This window comes from Salvelinus fontinalis, chromosome 11 (assembly GCF_029448725.1).
Source record: "Salvelinus fontinalis isolate EN_2023a chromosome 11, ASM2944872v1, whole genome shotgun sequence".
Classification (NCBI taxonomy): domain Eukaryota; kingdom Metazoa; phylum Chordata; class Actinopteri; order Salmoniformes; family Salmonidae; genus Salvelinus; species Salvelinus fontinalis.
The window spans coordinates 59,210,469-59,232,367 of NC_074675.1; the positions used below are offsets into that span (position 1 = coordinate 59,210,469).

Below are 21,899 nucleotides of genomic sequence, written 5' to 3' on the forward strand. Positions count from 1 at the left end.
AGGGAGGGAGGGAGGGAGGGAGAGAGGGAGGGAGGGAGGGAGGGAGGGGGGGAAATAAGATCAGCTTTAGGAGGGAGGGAGGGAGGGAGGGAATAAGATCAGCTTTAGGAGGGAGGGAGGGAGGGAATAAGATCAGCTTTAGGAGGGAGGGGGGAGGGAGGGAGGGAGGGAGGGAGGGAATAAGATCAGCTTTAGGAGGGAGGGAGGGAGGGAGGGAGGGAATAAGATCAGCTTTAGGAGGGAGGGAGGGAGGGAGGGAATAAGATCAGCTTTAGGAGGGAGGGAGGGAATAAGATCAGCTTTAGGAGGGAGGGGGGGAATAAGATCAGCTTTAGGAGGGAGGGAGGGAGGGAGGGAATAAGATCAGCTTTAGGAGGGAGGGAGGGAGGGAGGGAGGGAGGGAGGGAGAGAGGGAGGGAGGGAGGGAGGGAGGGGGGGAAATAAGATCAGCTTTAGGAGGGAGGGAGGGAGGGGGGGAATAAGATCAGCTTTAGGAGGGCGGGAGGGAGGGAGGGAATAAGATCAGCTTTAGGAGGGAGGGAGGGAGGGAGGTAGGGAATAAGATCAGCTTTAGGAGGGACGGAGGGAGGGAATAAGATCAGCTTTAGGAGGGACGGAGGGAGGGAATAAGATCAGCTTTAGGAGGGACGGAGGGAGGGAATAAGATCAGCTTTAGGAGGGAGGGAGGGAGGAAGGGAGGGAGGGAGGGAGGGAATAAGATCAGCTTTGGGAGGGAGGGAGGGAGGGAATAAGATCAGCTTTAGGAGGGAGGGAGGGAGGGAATAAGATCAGCTTTAGGAGGGAGGGAGGGAGGGAGGGAATAAGATCAGCTTTAGGAGGGAGGGAGGGAGGTAGGGAATAAGATCAGCTTTAGGAGGGAGGGAGGGAGGGAGGGAATAAGATCAGCTTTAGGAGGGAGGGAGGGAGGGGGGGAATAAGATCAGCTTTAGGAGGGAGGGAGGGAGGTAGGGAATAAGATCAGCTTTAGGAGGGAGGGAGGGAGGGAGGGAATAAGATCAGCTTTAGGAGGGAGGGAGGGAGGGAGGGAGGGAGGGAGGGAGGGAGGGAGGGAGGGGGGAATAAGATCAGCTTTAGGAGGGAGGGAGGGAGGGAGGGAGGGAGGGAGGGAGGGAGGGAGGGAATAAGATCAGCTTTGGGAGGGAGGGGGGCAATAAGATCAGCTTTAGGAGGGAGGGAGGGAATAAGATCAGCTTTAGGAGGGAGGGAATAAGATCAGCTTTAGGAGGGAGGGGGGCAATAAGATCAGCTTTAGGAGGGAGGGAGGGAGGTAGGGAATAAGATCAGCTTTATGAGGGAGGGAGGGAGGGAATAAGATCAGCTTTAGGAGGGAGGGAGGGAATAAGATCAGCTTTAGGAGGGAGGGAGGGAGGGAATAAGATCAGCTTTAGGAGGGAGGGAGGGAGGGAATAAGATCAGCTTTAGGAGGGAGGGAGGGAATAAGATCAGCTTTAGGAGGGAGGGAGGGAGGGAATAAGATCAGCTTTAGGAGGGAGGGAGGGAGGGAATAAGATCAGCTTTAGGAGGGAGGGAGGGAGGGAATAAGATCAGCTTTAGGAGGGAGGTAGGGAATAAGATCAGCTTTAGGAGGGAGGGAGGGAGGGAATAAGATCAGCTTTAGGAGGGAGGGAGGGAATAAGATCAGCTTTAGGAGGGAGGGAGGGAGGGAATAAGATCAGCTTTAGGAGGGAGGGAGGGAGGGAATAAGATCAGTTTTAGGAGGGAGGTAGGGAATAAGATCAGCTTTAGGAGGGAGGGAGGGAGGGAGGGAATAAGATCAGCTTTAGGAGGGAGGGAGGGAGGGAGGGAATAAGATCAGCTTTGGGAGGGAGGGGGGGAGGGAGGGAATAAGATCAGCTTTAGGAGGGAGGGAGGGAGGAAGGGAGGGAGGGAGGGAGGGAATAAGATCAGCTTTAGGAGGGAGGGGGGCAATAAGATCAGCTTTAGGAGGGAGGGAGGGAATAAGATCAGCTTTAGGAGGGACGGAGGGAGGGAATAAGATCAGCTTTAGGAGGGAGGGAGGGAGGAAGGGAGGGAGGGAGGGAATAAGATCAGCTTTGGGAGGGAGGGAGGGAGGGAGGGAGGGAATAAGATCAGCTTTAGGAGGGAGGGAGGGAGGGAGGGAGGGAATAAGATCAGCTTTAGGAGGGAGGGAGGGAGGGGGGGAATAAGATCAGCTTTAGGAGGGAGGTAGGGAATAAGATCAGCTTTAGGAGGGAGGGAGGGAGGGAGGGCGGGAGGGAGGGAGGGAGGGGGGGAATAAGATCAGCTTTAGGAGGGAGGGAGGGAGGGAGGGAATAAGATCAGCTTTAGGAGGGAGGGAGGGAGGGAGGGAATAAGATCAGCTTTAGGAGGGAGGTAGGGAGGGAGGGAATAAGATCAGCTTTAGGAGGGAGGGGGGGAATAAGATCAGCTTTAGGAGGGAGGGAGGGAGGGAATAAGATCAGCTTTAGGAGGGAGGGAGGGAGGGAGGGAGGGAATAAGATCAGCTTTAGGAGGGAGGGAGGGAGGGAATAAGATCAGCTTTAGGAGGGAGGGGGGAGGGAGGGAGGGAGGGAGGGAGGGAATAAGATCAGCTTTAGGAGGGAGGGAGGGAGGGAGGGAGGGAATAAGATCAGCTTTAGGAGGGAGGGAGGGAGGGAGGGAATAAGATCAGCTTTAGGAGGGAGGGAGGGAATAAGATCAGCTTTAGGAGGGAGGGGGGGAATAAGATCAGCTTTAGGAGGGAGGGAGGGAGGGAGGGAATAAGATCAGCTTTAGGAGGGAGGGAGGGAGGGAGGGAGGGAGGGAGGGAGAGAGGGAGGGAGGGAGGGAGGGGGGGAAATAAGATCAGCTTTAGGAGGGAGGGAGGGAGGGGGGGAATAAGATCAGCTTTAGGAGGGAGGGAGGGAGGGAGGGAATAAGATCAGCTTTAGGAGGGAGGGAGGGAGGGAATAAGATCAGCTTTAGGAGGGAGGGAGGGAGGGAGGGAATAAGATCAGCTTTGGGAGGGAGGGAATAAGATCAGCTTTAGGAGGGAGGGAGGGAGGTAGGGAATAAGATCAGCTTTAGGAGGGAGGGAGGGAGGGAGGGAGGGAATAAGATCAGCTTTGGGAGGGAGGGAATAAGATCAGCTTTAGGAGGGAGGGAGGGAGGGAGGGAGGGAGGGAGGGAATAAGATCAGCTTTAGGAGGGAGGGAGGGAGGGAGTTAGGACCACTGTTAGGACCCCACTGTTAGGACCCCACTGTTAGGACCCCACTGTTAGGATCCCACTGTTAGGATCCCACTGTTAGGACCCCACTGTTAGGACCCCCAGGGAACACTGTTAGGACCCCACTGTTAGGTCCCCACTGTTAGGACCCCACTGTTAGGACCCCACTGTTAGGTCCCCATGGAACACTGTTAGGACCCCAGGGAACACTGTTAGGACCCCACTGTTAGGACCCCAGGGAACACTGTTAGGACCCCACTGTTAGGACCCCAGGGAACACTGTTAGGACCCCAGGGAACACTGTTAGGTCCCCAGGGAACACTGTTAGGTCCCCAGGGAACACTGTTAGGACCCCACTGTTAGGTCCCCAGGGAACACTGTTAGGACCCCAGGGAACACTGTTAGGTCCCCAGGGAACACTGTTAGGTCCCCAGGGAACACTGTTAGGTCCCCAGGGAACACTGTTAGGACCCCAGGGAACACTGTTAGGACCCCACTGTTAGGACCCCAGGGAACACTGTTAGGACCCCAGGGAACACTGTTAGGACCCCAGGGAACACTGTTAGGTCCCCAGGGAACACTGTTAGGACCCCACTGTTAGGACCCCAGGGAACACTGTTAGGACCCCACTGTTAGGTCCCCAGGGAACACTGTTAGGTCCCCAGGGAACACTGTTAGGACCTCAGGGAACACTGTTAGGTCCCCAGGGAACACTGTTAGGACCCCACTGTTAGGACCCCAGGGAACACTGTTAGGACCCCAGGGAACACTGTTAGGACCCCACTGTTAGGACCCCAGGGAACACTGTTAGGACCCCACTGTTAGGACCCCAGGGAACACTGTTAGGACCCCAGGGAACACTGTTAGGACCCCAGGGAACACTGTTAGGTCCCCAGGGAACACTGTTAGGACCCCACTGTTAGGACCCCAGGGAACACTGTTAGGACCCCACTGTTAGGACCCCACTGTTAGGACCCCAGGGAACACTGTTAGGACCACACTGTTAGGACCCCACTGTTAGGACCCCACTGTTAGGTCCCCAGGGAACACTGTTAGGACCCCACTGTTAGGTCCCCAGGGAACACTGTTAGGACCCCAGGGAACACTGTTAGGACCCCACTGTTAGGACCCCAGGGAACACTGTTAGGACCCCACTGTTAGGACCCCAGGGAACACTGTTAGGACCCCAGGGAACACTGTTAGGACCCCAGGGAACACTGTTAGGTCCCCAGGGAACACTGTTAGGTCTACTAATGGTATTTTAGTTATTGACAGTTGCTTGTGGCCTAGAGCCATTATCTACCGTACAGGTATGGAGTATATTTACATTATCTACCGTACAGGTATGGAGTATATTTACATTATCTACTGTACAGGTATGGAGTATATTTACATTATCTACCGTACAGGTATGGAGTATATTTACATTATCTACCGTACAGGTGTGGAGTATATTTACATTATCTACTGCACAGGTATGGAGTATATTTACATTATCTACCGTACAGGTATGGAGTATATTTACATTATCTACCGTACAGGTATGGAGTATATTTACATTATCTACTGCACAGGTATGGAGTATATTTACATTATCTTATGTACAGGTATGGAGTATATTTACATTATCTACTGTACAGGTATGGAGTATATTTACATTATCTACCGTACAGGTATGGAGTATATTTACATTATCTTATGTACAGGTATGGAGTATATTTACATTATCTACTGTACAGGTATGGAGTATATTTACATTATCTACTGTACAGGTATGGAGTATATTTACATTATCTTATGTACAGGTATGGAGTATATTTACATTATCTACTGTACAGGTATGGAGTATATTTACATTATCTACTGCACAGGTATGGAGTATATTTACATTATCTTATGTACAGGTATGGAGTATATTTACATTATCTACTGTACAGGTATGGAGTATATTTACATTATCTACCGTACAGGTATGGAGTATATTTACATTATCTTATGTACAGGTATGGAGTATATTTACATTATCTTATGTACAGGTATGGAGTATATTTACATTATCTACTGTACAGGTATGGAGTATATTTACATTATCTACCGTACAGGTATGGAGTATATTTACATTATCTTATGTACAGGTATGGAGTATATTTACATTATCTTATGTACAGGTATGGAGTATATTTACATTATCTACTGCACAGGTATGGAGTATATTTACATTATCTACTGTACAGGTATGGAGTATATTGACATTATCTACCGTACAGGTATGGAGTATATTTACATTATCTACCGTACAGGTATGGAGTATATTTACATTATCTAATGTACAGGTATGGAGTATATTTACATTATCTACCGTACAGGTATGGAGTATATTTACATTATCTACTGTACAGGTATGGAGTATATTTACATTATCTACCGTACAGGTATGGAGTATATTTACATTATCTACAGTACAGGTATGGAGTATATTTACATTATCTACCGTACAGGTATGGAGTATATTTACATTATCTTATGTACAGGTATGGAGTATATTTACATTATCTTATGTACAGGTATGGAGTATATTTACATTATCTACTGTACAGGTATGGAGTATATTTACATTATCTACCGTACAGGTATGGAGTATATTTACATTATCTTATGTACAGGTATGGAGTATATTTACATTATCTTATGTACAGGTATGGAGTATATTTACATTATCTACTGCACAGGTATGGAGTATATTTACATTATCTACTGTACAGGTATGGAGTATATTGACATTATCTACCGTACAGGTATGGAGTATATTTACATTATCTACCGTACAGGTATGGAGTATATTTACATTATCTAATGTACAGGTATGGAGTATATTTACATTATCTACCGTACAGGTATGGAGTATATTTACATTATCTACTGTACAGGTATGGAGTATATTTACATTATCTACCGTACAGGTATGGAGTATATTTACATTATCTACCGTACAGGTATGGAGTATATTTACATTATCTACCGTACAGGTATGGAGTATATTTACATTATCTACCGTACAGGTATGGAGTATATTTACATTATCTACCGTACAGGTATGGAGTATATTTACATTATCTATCGTACAGGTATGGAGTATATTTACATTATCTTATGTACAGGTATGGAGTATATTTACATTATCTATCGTACAGGTATGGAGTATATTTACATTATCTATCGTACAGGTATGGAGTATATTTAAATCATCAACATTTTTCTGCTCCTGCCTCCAGTGTGTACATGGTGTACCTTGTATCGTCGGACACTGTGTCTGCTCCTGCCTCCAGTGTGTATATGGTGTACCTTGTATCGTCGGACACAGTGTCTGCTCCTGCCTCCAGTGTGTACATGGTGTACCTTGTATCGTCTGACACAGTGTCTGCTCCTGCCTCCAGTGTGTACATGGTGTACCTTGTATCGTCGGACACTGTGTCTGCTCCTGCCTCCAGTGTGTATATGGTGTACCTTGTATCGTCTGACACGGTGTCTGCTCCTGCCTCCAGTGTGTATATGGTGTACCTTGTATCGTCTGACACGGTGTCTGCTCCTGCCTCCAGTGTGTACATGGTGTACCTTGTATCGTCGGACACTGTGTCTGCTCCTGCCTCCAGTGTGTATATGGTGTACCTTGTATCGTCTGACACAGTGTCTGCTCCTGCCTCCAGTGTGTACCTTGTATCGTCGGAAGGCGTTCTGGATGATGCGTGCAGCCTCATACAGTTCTCTCTGCTCAGAGTCTGTCAGAGTCAGCAGAGCAAAGTCCCTCTCCATCCTCCCATTGGCCGAGGCGTTCAGGAACTCCGCCCACGCCGCACTACTGGGGGGCCGCAGCCTCTGGAGGGCCAGGGTACTGAGGTGGGAGGGGGGGTACACACATCTAGTAGAGACACACACACACACACACCGCTGGTTAGATGCTGTGGAACATCTGGAGGGCCGGGGTTCTGGGGGGGGGGGGGGGGGGCACATCTAGCAGAGACACTCATTCAGGTATAGTGGGGGGGGCACATCTAGCAGAGACACTCATTCAGGTATAGTGGGGGGGGCACATCTAGCAGAGACACTCATTCAGGTATAGTGGGGGGGGCACATCTAGCAGAGACACTCATTCAGGTATAGTGGGGGGGGCACATCTAGCAGAGACACTCATTCAGGTATAGTGGGGGGGGCACATCTAGCAGAGACACTCATTCAGGTATAGTGGGGGGGGGCACATCTAGCAGAGACACTCATTCAGGTATAGTGGGGGGGGGGGCACATCTAGCAGAGACACTCATTCAGGTATAGTGGGGGGGGGGGGCACATCTAGCAGAGACACTCATTCAGGTATAGTGGGGGGGCACATCTAGTAGAGACACTCATTCAGGTATAGTGGGGGGGGAACATCTAGCAGAGACACTCATTCAGGTATAGTGGGGGGGCACATCTAGTAGAGACACTCATTCAGGTATAGTGGGGGGGGGCACATCTAGCAGAGACACTCATTCAGGTATAGTGGGGGGGGCAAATCTAGCAGAGACACTCATTCAGGTATAGTGGGGGGGGGGAACATCTAGCAGAGACACTCATTCAGGTATAGTGGGGGGGGGGAACATCTAGTAGAGACACTCATTCAGCTGATTGGTAGATGGTCTTTATGTTCTACGGTTACTAAAACAGCTGATTGGTAGATGGTCTTTATGTTCTACGGTTACTAAAACAGTTGATTGGTAGATAGTAGGAAGTTTTTCTTAGGTAAAGCCCCGCCTTATCTCAGCTCTTAAGCTGGAGACTCATATCTCCCTCACTAGCTTTAAGCACCAGCTGTCTGAGCAGCTCACAGATCACTGCACCTGTAAATAGCCCACCCTACTACCTCATCCCCATACTGTTAATTATTAATTTTGCTCCTTTGCACCCCAGTATCTCTACTTGTACATCATCATCTATCACTCCAGTGTTTAATTGCTAAATTGTAATTATTTCACCTCTATGGTCTATTTATTGCCTTACCTCCCTACTCTTACTACATTTGCACACACTGTATATAGATTTTTCTATCGTGTTATTGACTGTGTGTTTGTTTATGTCTGACTCTGTGATGTTGTTTGTGTCGCACTGCTTTGCTTTATCTTGGCCAGATCGCAGTTGTAAATGAGAACTTGTTCTCAACTAGCCTACCTGGCTAAATAAAGGTGAAATAAAAATAAATACCTGGACAGAGAGGCGTGTGTGTGTGTGTGTGTGTGTGTGTGTGTGTGTGTGTGTGTGTGTGTACCTCGACAGAGAGGAGTGTGTGTGTGTGTACCTCGACAGAGAGGAGTGTGTGTGTGTGTGTGTGTGTGTGTGTGTGTGTGTGTGTGTGTGTGTGTGTGTGTGTGTGTGTGTGTGTGTGTGTGTGTGTGTGTGTGTGTGTGTGTGTGTGTGTGTGTGTACCTCGACAGAGAGGAGTGTGTGTGAGTGTCCAGGTAAGTGGCCAACCAAGGCATGGTGTCGGGTATCACCGTGTTGTCCCGCCTCTCCCTGAGCGGTGACTCCGCCCCCATGGACAATTCCTCTTGTTTGATTCGCTCAGGAGTCGCCTCGATGATCTGTTCTGCTAACGTTGCCATGTCAACCTGGGGGCAAAACGACAATGCTAACAGGAGTGTTCCACATTCCCAAATATTACATTAGTCACATAATGTTCTGAAACATTATGGGGGGGGTCAGCTTTAATACTGCAGAAAGACTAGAGTACATCAATGGATTTGTCTGCATCATTTCCAATCCCCCATATATATACATATATATTTATTTTTTAAATCTGTTTACCCCTAACCCTACCACCACTCCCCTAATTGGAGTAATATAAAAGGAAAGTATTCAGGCATTTTGTTACGTTACAGCCTTATTCTAAAATAGATTAAATAAAGATAAAATATAATCAATCTACACACAATACCCCATAACGACTCAATACCCCATAACGACTCAATACCCCATAATGACTCAATACCCCATAATGACTCAATACCCCATAACGACTCAATACCCCATAACGACACAATACCCCATAACGACTCAATACCCCATAATGACTCAATACCCCATAACGACTCAATACCCCATAATGAGTCAATACCCCATAATGAGTCAATACCCCATAACGACTCAATACCCCATAATGACTCAATACCCCATAACGACTCAATACCCCATAATGACTCAATACCCCATAACGACTCAATACCCCATAATGACTCAATACCCCATAATGACTCAATACCCCACAATGACACAATACCCCATAATGACTCAATACCCCATAATGACTCAATACCCCATAATGAGTCAATACCCCATAATGAGTCAATACCCCATAATGAGTCAATACCCCATAATGAGTCAATACCCCATAATGACTCAATACCCCATAATGACACAATACCCCATAATGACACAGTACCCCATAATGACACAATACCCCATAATGACTCAATACCCCATAATGACTCAATACCCCATAATGAGTCAATAACCCATAATGACACTATGCCCCATAATGAGTCAATACCCCATAATGACACAATACCCCATAATGAGTCAATACCCCATAATGAGTCAATACCCCATAATGAGTCAATACCCCATAATGACACTATGCCCCATAATGAGTCAATACCCCATAATGAGTCAATACCCCATAATGAGTCAATACCCCATAATGACACTATGCCCCATAATGACACAATACCCCATAATGACACAATACCCCATAATGACACAATACCCCATAATGACACACTACCCCATAATGACACACTACCCCATAATGACACACTACCCCATAATGAGTCAATACCCCATAATGAGTCAATACCCCATAATGACTCAATGCCCCATAATGACTCAATACCCCATAATGACACAATACCCCATAATGAGTCAATACCCCATAATGACACTATGCCCCATAATGACACAATACCCCATAATGACACTATGCCCCATAATGACTCAATGCCCCATAATGACACAATACCCCATAATGAGTCAATACCCCATAATGACACTATGCCCCATAATGACACAATACCCCATAATGACACTATGCCCCATAATGACTCAATACCCCATAATGAGTCAATACCCCATAATGACTCAATACCCCATAATGAGTCAATACCCCATAATGAGTCAATACCCCATAATGACACAATGCCCCATAATGAGTCAATACCCCATAATGACTCAATACCACATAATGAGTCAATACCCCATAATGACAAAGGGAGATTTTTTTTTAAATATATTTTTGCAAATGTATTAACAATAAAAAACAGAAATACCTTATTTACATAATTATTAAGACCCTTTGTTATGAACCTCGAAATTGAGCTCAGGTGCATCCTGTTTCCATTGATGACCTCTGAAATGTTTCTACAATTTGATTGGAGGCTGTGACGTAACAAAATGTGACGTAACAAAATGTGACGTAACAAAATGTGGAAAAAGTCAAGGGGTCTGAATACTTTCCAAAGACAATGTACATTTTACGGACACAAAGTATTTTACAATAGTTATCTTTTGTTTGTTTTTCCTCACACTCTTTAGCTCCACTCAACCCCTCCCGTCTATCTTTGAATACCAATCTATTTATTTATATTTTTCAAAAGTTCTGAACCTTTCTATTCTCATAGTTTGTACAGATTGTAAATTAAAGATAACTTTTTTTGCTAAAAGTATTATTATATTATTGATCGATTGACTACTTTTCCGATCACCCAGTAGTGCTATCTGCAGGGTTAGCTCCAAGTTAATGTCTCCCAGTAGTGATATCTACAGAGTTAGCTCCAGGTTAATGTCTCCCAGTAGTGATATCTACAGGGTTAGCTCCAGGTTAATGTCTCCCAGTAGTGATATCTACAGGGTTAGCTCCAGGTTAATGTCTCCCAGTAGCTCCAGGTTAATGTCTCCCAGTAGTGATTTCTACAGGGTTAGCTCCAGGTTAATGTCTCTCAGTTGTGATATCTACAGGGTTAGCTCCAGGTTAATGTCTCCCAGTAGCTCCAGGTTAATGTCTCCCAGTAGTGATATCTACAGGGTTAGCTCCAGGTTAATGTCTCCCAGTAGCTCCAGGTTAATGTCTCCCAGTAGTGATATCTACAGGGTTAGCTCCAGGTTAATGTCTCCCAGTAGTGATATCTACAGGGTTAGCTCCAGGTTAATGTCTCCCAGTAGCTCCAGGTTAATGTCTCCCAGTAGTGATATCTACAGGGTTAGCTCCAGGTTAATGTCTCCCAGTAGTGATATCTACAGGGTTAGCTCCAGGTTAATGTCTCCCAGTAGTGATATCTACAGGGTTAGCTCCAGGTTAATGTCTCCCAGTAGTGATATCTACAGGGTTAGCTCCAGGTTAATGTCTCCCAGTAGCTCCAGGTTAATGTCTCCCAGTAGTGATATCTACAGGGTTAGCTCCAGGTTAATGTCTCCCAGTAGTGATATCTACAGGGTTAGCTCCAGGTTAATGTCTCCCAGTAGTGATATCTACAGGGTTAGCTCCAGGTTAATGTCTCCCAGTAGCTCCAGGTTAATGTCTCCCAGTAGTGATATCTACAGGGTTAGCTCCAGGTTAATGTCTCCCAGTAGTGATATCTACAGGGTTAGCTCCAGGTTAATGTCTCCCAGTAGTGATATCTACAGGGTTAGCTCCAGGTTAATGTCTCCCAGTAGTGATATCTACAGGGTTAGCTCCAGGTTAATGTCTCCCAGTAGTGATATCTACAGGGTTAGCTCCAGGTTAATGTCTCCCAGTAGCTCCAGGTTAATGTCTCCCAGTAGTGATGTCTACAGAGTTAGCTCCAGGTTAATGTCTCCCAGTAGCTCCAGGTTAATGTCTCCCAGTAGCTCCAGGTTAATGTCTCCCAGTAGTGATATCTACAGGGTTAGCTCCAGGTTAATGTCTCCCAGTAGCTCCAGGTTAATGTCTCCCAGTAGTGATATCTACAGGGTTAGCTCCAGGTTAATGTCTCCCAGTAGTGATATCTACAGGGTTAGCTCCAGGTTAATGTCTCCCAGTAGTGATATCTACAGGGTTAGCTCCAGGTTAATGTCTCCCAGTAGCTCCAGGTTAATGTCTCCCAGTAGCTCCAGGTTAATGTCTCCCAGTAGTGATATCTACAGGGTTAGCTCCAGGTTAATGTCTCCCAGTAGTGATATCTACAGGGTTAGCTCCAGGTTAATGTCTCCCAGTAGTGATATCTACAGGGTTAGCTCCAGGTTAATGTCTCCCAGTAGTGATATCTGCAGGGTTAGCTCCAGGTTAATGTCTCCCAGTAGTGATATCTACAGGGTTAGCTCCAGGTTAATGTCTCCCAGTAGCTCCAGGTTAATGTCTCCCAGTAGTGATATCTACAGGGTTAGCTCCAGGTTAATGTCTCCCAGTAGTGATATCTACAGGGTTAGCTCCAGGTTAATGTCTCCCAGTAGTGATATCTACAGGGTTAGCTCCAGGTTAATGTCTCCCAGTAGTGATATCTACAGGGTTAGCTCCAGGTTAATGTCTCCCAGTAGTGATATCTACAGGGTTAGCTCCAGGTTAATGTCTCCCAGTAGTGATATCTGCAGGGTTAGCTCCAGGTTAATGTCTCCCAGTAGTGATATCTACAGGGTTAGCTCCAGGTTAATGTCTCCCAGTAGTGATATCTGCAGGGTTAGCTCCAGGTTAATGTCTCCCAGTAGCTCCAGGTTAATGTCTCCCAGTAGTGATATCTACAGGGTTAGCTCCAGGTTAATGTCTCCCAGTAGCTCCAGGTTAATGTCTCCCAGTAGCTCCAGGTTAATGTCTCCCAGTAGTGATATCTACAGGGTTAGCTCCAGGTTAATGTCTCCCAGTAGTGATATCTGCAGGGTTAGCTCCAGGTTAATGTCTCCCAGTAGTGATATCTACAGGGTTAGCTCCAGGTTAATGTCTCCCAGTAGTGATATCTACAGGGTTAGCTCCAGGTTAATGTCTCCCAGTAGTGATATCTACAGGGTTAGCTCCAGGTTAATGTCTCCCAGTAGCTCCAGGTTAATGTCTCCCAGTAGTGATATCTACAGGGTTAGCTCCAGGTTAATGTCTCCCAGTAGCTCCAGGTTAATGTCTCCCAGTAGTGATATCTACAGGGTTAGCTCCAGGTTAATGTCTCCCAGTAGCTCCAGGTTAATGTCTCCCAGTAGTGATATCTACAGGGTTAGCTCCAGGTTAATGTCTCCCAGTAGCTCCAGGTTAATGTCTCCCAGTAGTGATATCTACAGGGTTAGCTCCAGGATAATGTCTCCCAGAGCTCCAGGTTAATGTCTCCCAGTAGTGATATCTACAGGGTTAGCTCCAGGTTAATGTCTCCCAGTAGTGATATCTACAGGGTTAGCTCCAGGTTAATGTCTCCCAGTAGCTCCAGGTTAATGTCTCCCAGTAGTGATATCTACAGGGTTAGCTCCAGGTTAATGTCTCCCAGTAGTGATATCTGCAGGGTTAGCTCCAGGTTAATGTCTCCCAGTAGTGATATCTGCAGGGTTAGCTCCAGGTTAATGTCTCCCAGTAGCTCCAGGTTAATGTCTCCCAGTAGCTCCAGGTTAATGTCTCCCAGTAGTGATATCTGCAGAGTTAGCTCCAGGTTAATGTCTCCCAGTAGTGATATCTGCAGGGTTAGCTCCAGGTTAATGTCTCCCAGTAGCTCCAGGTTAATGTCTCCCAGTAGCTCCAGGTTAATGTCTCCCAGTAGTGATATCTGCAGAGTTAGCTCCAGGTTAATGTCTCCCAGTAGTGATATCTACAGGGTTAGCTCCAGGTTAATGTCTCCCAGTAGTGATATCTACAGGGTTAGCTCCAGGTTAATGTCTCCCAGTAGTGATATCTACAGGGTTAGCTCCAGGTTAATGTCTCCCAGTAGCTCCAGGTTAATGTCTCCCAGTAGTGATATCTACAGGGTTAGCTCCAGGATAATGTCTCCCAGAGCTCCAGGTTAATGTCTCCCAGTAGTGATATCTACAGGGTTAGCTCCAGGTTAATGTCTCCCAGTAGTGATATCTACAGGGTTAGCTCCAGGTTAATGTCTCCCAGTAGCTCCAGGTTAATGTCTCCCAGTAGTGATATCTACAGGGTTAGCTCCAGGTTAATGTCTCCCAGTAGTGATATCTGCAGGGTTAGCTCCAGGTTAATGTCTCCCAGTAGTGATATCTGCAGGGTTAGCTCCAGGTTAATGTCTCCCAGTAGCTCCAGGTTAATGTCTCCCAGTAGCTCCAGGTTAATGTCTCCCAGTAGTGATATCTGCAGAGTTAGCTCCAGGTTAATGTCTCCCAGTAGTGATATCTGCAGGGTTAGCTCCAGGTTAATGTCTCCCAGTAGCTCCAGGTTAATGTCTCCCAGTAGCTCCAGGTTAATGTCTCCCAGTAGTGATATCTGCAGAGTTAGCTCCAGGTTAATGTCTCCCAGTAGTGATATCTACAGGGTTAGCTCCAGGTTAATGTCTCCCAGTAGTGATATCTACAGGGTTAGCTCCAGGTTAATGTCTCCCAGTAGTGATATCTACAGGGTTAGCTCCAGGTTAATGTCTCCCAGTAGCTCCAGGTTAATGTCTCCCAGTAGTGATATCTACAGGGTTAGCTCCAGGTTAATGTCTCCCAGTAGTGATATCTACAGGGTTAGCTCCAGGTTAATGTCTCCCAGTAGTGCTATCTGCAGGGTTAGCTCCAGGTTAATGTCTCCCAGTAGTGCTATCTGCAGGGTTAGCTCCAGGTTAATGTCTCCCAGTAGTGATATCTACAGGGTTAGCTCCAGGTTAATGTCTCCCAGTAGTGATATCTACAGGGTTAGCTCCAGGTTAATGTCTCCCAGTAGCTCCAGGTTAATGTCTCCCAGTAGTGATATCTACAGGGTTAGCTCCAGGTTAATGTCTCCCAGTAGTGATATCTACAGGGTTAGCTCCAGGTTAATGTCTCCCAGTAGCTCCAGGTTAATGTCTCCCAGTAGTGATATCTACAGGGTTAGCTCCAGGTTAATGTCTCCCAGTAGCTCCAGGTTAATGTCTCCCAGTAGTGATATCTACAGGGTTAGCTCCAGGTTAATGTCTCCCAGTAGCTCCAGGTTAATGTCTCCCAGTAGTGATATCTACAGGGTTAGCTCCAGGTTAATGTCTCCCAGTAGTGCTATCTACAGGGTTTGCTCCAGGTTAATGTCTCCCAGTAGCTCCAGGTTAATGTCTCCCAGTAGTGATATCTACAGAGTTAGCTCCAGGTTAATGTCTCCCAGTAGTGATATCTACAGGGTTAGCTCCAGGTTAATGTCTCCCAGTAGTGATATCTACAGGGTTAGCTCCAGGTTAATGTCTCCCAGTAGTGATATCTACAGGGTTAGCTCCAGGTTAATGTCTCCCAGTAGTGATATCTGCAGGGTTAGCTCCAGGTTAATGTCTCCCAGTAGTGATATCTACAGGGTTAGCTCCAGGTTAATGTCTCCCAGTAGTGATATCTACAGGGTTAGCTCCAGGTTAATGTCTCCCAGTAGTGATATCTACAGGGTTAGCTCCAGGTTAATGTCTCCCAGTAGCTCCAGGTTAATGTCTCCCAGTAGTGATATCTACAGGGTTAGCTCCAGGTTAATGTCTCCCAGTAGCTCCAGGTTAATGTCTCCCAGTAGTGATATCTACAGGGTTAGCTCCAGGTTAATGTCTCCCAGTAGTGATATCTACAGGGTTAGCTCCAGGTTAATGTCTCCCAGTAGTGCTATCTACAGGGTTAGCTCCAGGTTAATGTCTCCCAGTAGTGCTATCTACAGGGTTAGCTCCAGGTTAATGTCTCCCAGTAGTGATATCTACAGGGTTAGCTCCAGGTTAATGTCTCCCAGTAGTGATATCTACAGGGTTAGCTCCAGGTTAATGTCTCCCAGTAGTGATATCTACAGGGTTAGCTCCAGGTTAATGTTGCAATTCTCCAGCCGTTCCTGGACCTGGGACCAAAAACGAGCTACATACGGACAGTCCCAAAACAAATGGTCTAATGACTCTGCCTCCTCACAGCAGAGAAGAAGAGGAAGAAGTCAAAAATCTCTTCCCAACTATTTTGCCATTTATATGACACAGCTGTCAATTTATTGTCCTTAAATGAAACTGGTAAACTTTATTATTTATCACAAGTTGGGATACAGTGTGTGTGTGTGTGTATTAATGTGTGTGTGTCTGTGTGTGTATTAATGTGTGTGTGTCTGTGTGTGTATTAATGTGTGTGTGTCTGTGTGTGTATTAATGTGTCTGTGTGTGTATTAATGTGTGTGTGTCTGCGTGTGTGTTAATGTGTGTGTGTCTGTGTCTGTGTGTGTATTAATGTGTCTGTGTGTGTATTAATGTGTGTGTGTCTGTGTCTGCGTGTGTATTAATGTGTGTGTGTCTGCGTGTGTATTAATGTGTGTGTGTCTGTGTGTGTATTAATGTGTGTGTGTCTGCGTGTGTATTAATGTGTGTGTGTCTGCGTGTGTATTAATGTGTGTGTGTCTGTGTGTGTATTAATGTGTGTGTGTCTGACCTGTAACACCTCAGCAGGCAGGAACTCCTCCTCGTTCTCTGCGTTCTCATTGAAGCTCACCTGCTCCTCGAAGGTGTGTGTGTGTGAGCGACGGGGGGGTGTGTGTGAGTGTGGAGGTCCGGGAGGGGAGGGGGGAGAGGCCGGTTCGTAGTCCATGGGCCCAGCGTTCAAACTAGAGTCCCCAGCTTCACAACCTCCACAGGCCTCGCCCCATACCGGCAGAGGGAGGGAGAGAGAGGGGGAGGGAGGGGAGAGGGGGAGGGAGGACAGGGAGAGAGAGGGGGAGGATGGGGAGAGGGGGAGGGAGGACAGGGAGAGAGAGGGGGAGGATGGGGAGGTATCCATTGGGTCAGGAGGGTTGTAGAGGGGTACAGACCCACTAGAGTAGGCTGAGCTGAGAGATGGGGAGGGGAGGGAGAGAGAGGGGGAGGGAATACTACTGGACGAACTCAGACCTGGGGGACAGAGGGGGACAGAAAGAGAGAGTGAGACAACAGAGACGACAGACAGACAACAGAGACAGCCAGCCAGCCAGACAGCCAGACAGACAGCAGAGACAGCCAGCCAGCCAGACAGAGACAGCCAGAGACAGACAGACAGACAGACAGACACAGACAGAGACAGCCAGAGACAGCCAGAGACAGCCAGAGACAGACAGACAGACAGACAGACAGACAGAGACAGACAGACAGACAGACAGAGACAGACAGACAGACAGACAGAGACAGCCAGCCAGCCAGCCAGCCAGCCAGACAGACAGACAGACAGACAGACAGACAGACAGACAGACATACAGCCAGACAGACAAACAAACAGACAGAGACAGCCAGCCAGCCAGAGACAGACAGACAGACAGACAGACAGACAGACAGACAGCAGAGACAGACAGACAGACAACAGAGACAGCCAGCCAGACAGCCAGCCAGCCAGCCAGACAACAGAGACAGACAGACAGACAGACAGACAATCAGACACAGACATACAGCCAGACAGCCAGACAGCCAGCCAGACAGACAGACAGACAGACAGACAGACACCAGGGACAGACAGACAAGAGACAGACAGACAGACAGACAACAGAGACAGACAGACAGACAACAGAGACAGACAGACAGACAACAGAGACAGACAGACAGACAACAGAGACAGACAGACAGACAGACAGACAGACAGACAGACAGACAGACAGACAGACAGAATAAAAAGTATTCAAATACACATAGACTAAAGAACGTGTGTGTGTAGGTACACTACCGTTCAAAAGTTTGGCACCACTTTGAAATGTCCTTGTTTTCCATGAAAACAGACATGAAATGTGTTGAAAAATGAACTGGAATTATAGTCAAGACGTTGACAAGGTAATAAATAATGATTTTAATTGAAATAATAATTGTGTCCTTCAAACTTTGCTTTCGTCAAAGAATCCTCCATTTGCAGCAATTACAGCCTTGCAGACCTTTGGTATTCTAGTTGTCAGTTTGTTGAGGTAATCTGAAGAGATTTCACCCCCATGCTTCCTGAAGCACCTCCCACAAGTTGGATTGGATTGATGGGCCCTTCTTACGTACCACACGGTCACGCTGCTCCCACAACAGCTCAACAGGGTTGAGATCCGGTGACTGTGCTGGCCACTCCATTATAGACAGAATACCAGCTGACTGCTTCTTCCCTAAATAGTTCTTACATAGTTGGGAGCTGTGTTTTGGGTCATTGTCCTGTTGTAGGAGTAAATTGGCTCCAATTAAGCGCCGTCCACGGGGTATGGAATGGCGTTGCAAAATGGAGTGATAGCCTTCCTTCTTCAAGAGCCCTTTGACCCTGTACAAATCTCCCACTTTACCCCAAAGCTCCCCCAGACCATCACATTGCCTCCACCCTGCTTGACAGATGGCATCAACCACCACAGCAGCCCCAGACCATCACATTGCCTCCACCATGATGACAGATGGCGTCAAGCACCAAAGCTCCCCCAGACCATCACATTGCCTCCACCATGATGACAGATGGCGTCAAGCACCAAAGCTCCCCCAGACCATCACATTGCCTCCAACATGATGACAGATGGCGTCAACTCCTCCAGCATCTTTTCATTATTTCTGCGAATGTTGATCTTTGTGATCCGAACACCTCAAACTTAGATTTGTCTGTCCATAACACGGTTTTCCAACCTTCCTCTGTCCAGTCTCAACGTCAACAGTGAAGAGGCGACTCCGGGATGCTGGCCTTCTAGGCAGAGTTCCTCTGTCCAGTCTCAATGTCAACAGTGAAGAGGCGACTCCGGGATGCTGGCCTTCTAGGCAGAGTTCCTCTGTCCAGTCTCAACGTCAACAGTGAAGAGGCGACTCCGGGATGCTGGCCTTCTAGGCAGAGTTCCTCTGTCCAGTCTCAACGTCAACAGTGAAGAGGCGACTCCGGGATGCTGGTCTTCTAGGCAGAGTTCCTCTGTCCAGTCTCAACGTCAACGGTGAAGAGGGGACTCCGGGATGCTGGTCTTCTAGGCAGAGTTCCTCTGTCCAGTCTCAACGTCAACAGTGAAGAGGCGACTCCGGGATGCTGGCCTTCTAGGCAGAGTTCCTCTGTCCAGTCTCAACGTCAACAGTGAAGAGGCGACTCCGGGATGCTGGCCTTCTAGGCAGAGTTCCTCTGTCCAGTCTCAACGTCAACAGTGAAGAGGCGACTCCGGGATGCTGGCCTTCTAGGCAGAGTTCCTCTGTCCAGTGTCTGTGTTCTTTTGCCCATCTTAATCTTTTCTTTTATTGGCCAGTCTGAGATATGGCTTTTTCTCTGCAACTCTGCCTAGAAGGCCAACATGCCGGAGTCTCCTCTTCACTGTTAACGTTGTACACAGCGTTGTACGAGATCTTCAGTTTCTTGGCAATTTCTCACATGGAATAGCCTTCATTCCTCAGAACAAGAATAAACTGACGAGTTTCAGAAGAAAGTTCTTTGTTTCTAGCCATTTTGAGCCTGTAATCGAACCCACAAATGCTGATGGCGCCGACCGAGATGGCCGCCTCGCTTCGCGTTACTTGGAAAATATGCAGTATTTTGTTTTTTTATGTGTTATTTCTTACATCGGTACCCCAGGTAATCTTAGGTTTCATTACATACAGTCGGGAGGAACTACTGAATATACGATTAACGTCAACTCACCATCGTTATAACCAGGAATGTGACTTTCCCGAAACGGATCCAGTGTTTTGCCTTCCACCCAATACAATGGATCTGATCCCAGCCGGGGACCCTATGCGACGCCGTAAAAGGGGCAAACGTAGCGGTCTCTTGGTCAGGCTTCGGAGACGGGCACATCGCGCTCCACTCCCTAGCATACTACTCGCCAATGTCCAGTCTCTTGACAATAAGGTTGATGAAATCCGAGCACGGGTAGCATTCCAGAGAGACATCAGGGATTGCAACGTGCTCTGCTTCACGGAAACATGGCTAACTCAAGAGACGCTAACGGAGTCGGTGCAGCCAGCTGGTTTCTTCATGCATCGCGCCGACAGAAACAAACATCTTTCTGGTAAGAAGAGTGGCGGGGGGGTATGCCTTATGATTAACGAGACGTGGTGTGATCATCATAACAACACACAGGAACTCAAGTCATTCTGTTCACCTGATCTAGAACTCCTCACAATCAAATGTCGACCGCATTATCTACCAAGGGAATTCTCTTCGATCATAATCACAGCCGTATATATTCCCCCCCAAGCAGACACATCGATGGCCCTGAACGAACTTTATCTGACTCTTTGTAAACTGGAAACCACACACCCTGAGGCTGCATTCATCGTAGCTGGGGATTTTAACAAGGCTAATCTAAAAACAAAACTCCCTAAATTCTATCAGCATATCGATTGTGCTACCAGGGCTGGAAAAACCCTAGATCATTGTTATACTAATTTCCGCGACGCATATAAGGCCCTCCCCCGCCCTCCTTTCGGAAAAGCTGACCACGACTCCATTTTGTTGATTCCAGCCTACAAACAGAAACTAAAACAACAAGCTCCCGCGCTCAGGTCTGTTCAACGCTGGTCCGACCAATCTGATTCCACGCTTCAAGACTGCTTCGATCACGCGGATTGGAATATGTTCCGCATTGCGTCCAACAACAATATTGACGAATATGCTGATTCGGTGAGCGAGTTCATTAGGAAGTGCATTGACGATGTCGTACCCACAGCAACGATTAAAACATTCCCAAACCAGAAACCGTGGATTGACGGCAGCATTCGCGTGAAACTGAAAGCGCGAACCACTGCTTTTAACCAGGGCAAGGTGACCGGAAGCATGACCGAATACAAACAGTGTAGCTATTCTCTCCGCAAGGCAATCAAACAGGCTAAGTCCCAGTACAGAGACAAAATCGAGTCGCAATTCAACAGCTCAGACACAAGAGGTATGTGGCAGGGTCTACAGTCAATCACGGATTACAAAAAGAAAACCAGCCCCGTCGCGGACCAGGATGTCTTGCTCCCAGACAGGCTAAACAACTTTTTTGCCCGCTTTGAGGACAATACAGTGCCACTGACACGGCCCCCTACCAAAACCTGCGGGCTCTCCTTCACTGCAGCCGAGGTGAGTAAAACATTTAAACGTGTTAACCCTCGCAAGGCTGCAGGCCCAGACGGCATTCCCAGCCGCGTCCTCAGAGCATGCGCAGACCAGCTCGCTGGTGTGTTTACGGACATATTCAATCAATCCTTATCCCAGTCTGCTGTTCCCACATGCTTCAAGAGGGCCACCATTGTTCCTGTTCCCAAGAAAGCTAAGGTAACTGAGCTAAACGACTACCGCCCCGTAGCACTCACTTCCATCATCATGAAGTGCTTTGAGAGACTAGTCAAGGACCATATCACCTCCACCCTACCGGACACCCTAGACCCACTCCAATTTGCTTACCGACCCAATAGGTCCACAGACGACGCAATCGCAACCACACTGCACACTGCCCTAACCCATCTGGACAAGAGGAATACCCATGTGAGAATGCTGTTCATCGACTACAGCTCAGCATTTAACACCATAGTACCCTCCAAACTCGTCATCAAGCTCGAGACCCTGGGTCTCGACCCCGCCCTGTGCAACTGGGTCCTGGACTTCCTGACGGGCCGCCCCCAGGTGGTGAA

At 47.4% G+C, this 21,899-nt stretch overlaps 1 protein-coding gene across 3 annotated transcripts in view; it reads right to left on the reverse strand.

The window, feature by feature from the left end:
• The window catches only part of camta2 (calmodulin binding transcription activator 2), a 159,148-nt gene that overhangs the window by 20,840 nt on the left and 116,409 nt on the right, over positions 1 to 21,899 (reverse strand). For all 3 annotated transcript variants that reach the window (XR_008761461.1, XM_055939155.1, XM_055939154.1), the window contains exons 17-19: positions 16,771 to 17,225; positions 8,665 to 8,846; positions 6,922 to 7,126 (exon numbers count right to left, since the gene is read on the reverse strand). Coding sequence is in view for 2 of the 3 variants with exons in the window: in XM_055939155.1 (XP_055795130.1) it covers positions 6,922 to 7,126; positions 8,665 to 8,846; positions 16,771 to 17,225 (842 nt within the window). In the remaining variant the exon portion in view is untranslated. The remainder of the gene's footprint in view (positions 1 to 6,921; positions 7,127 to 8,664; positions 8,847 to 16,770; positions 17,226 to 21,899) is intronic.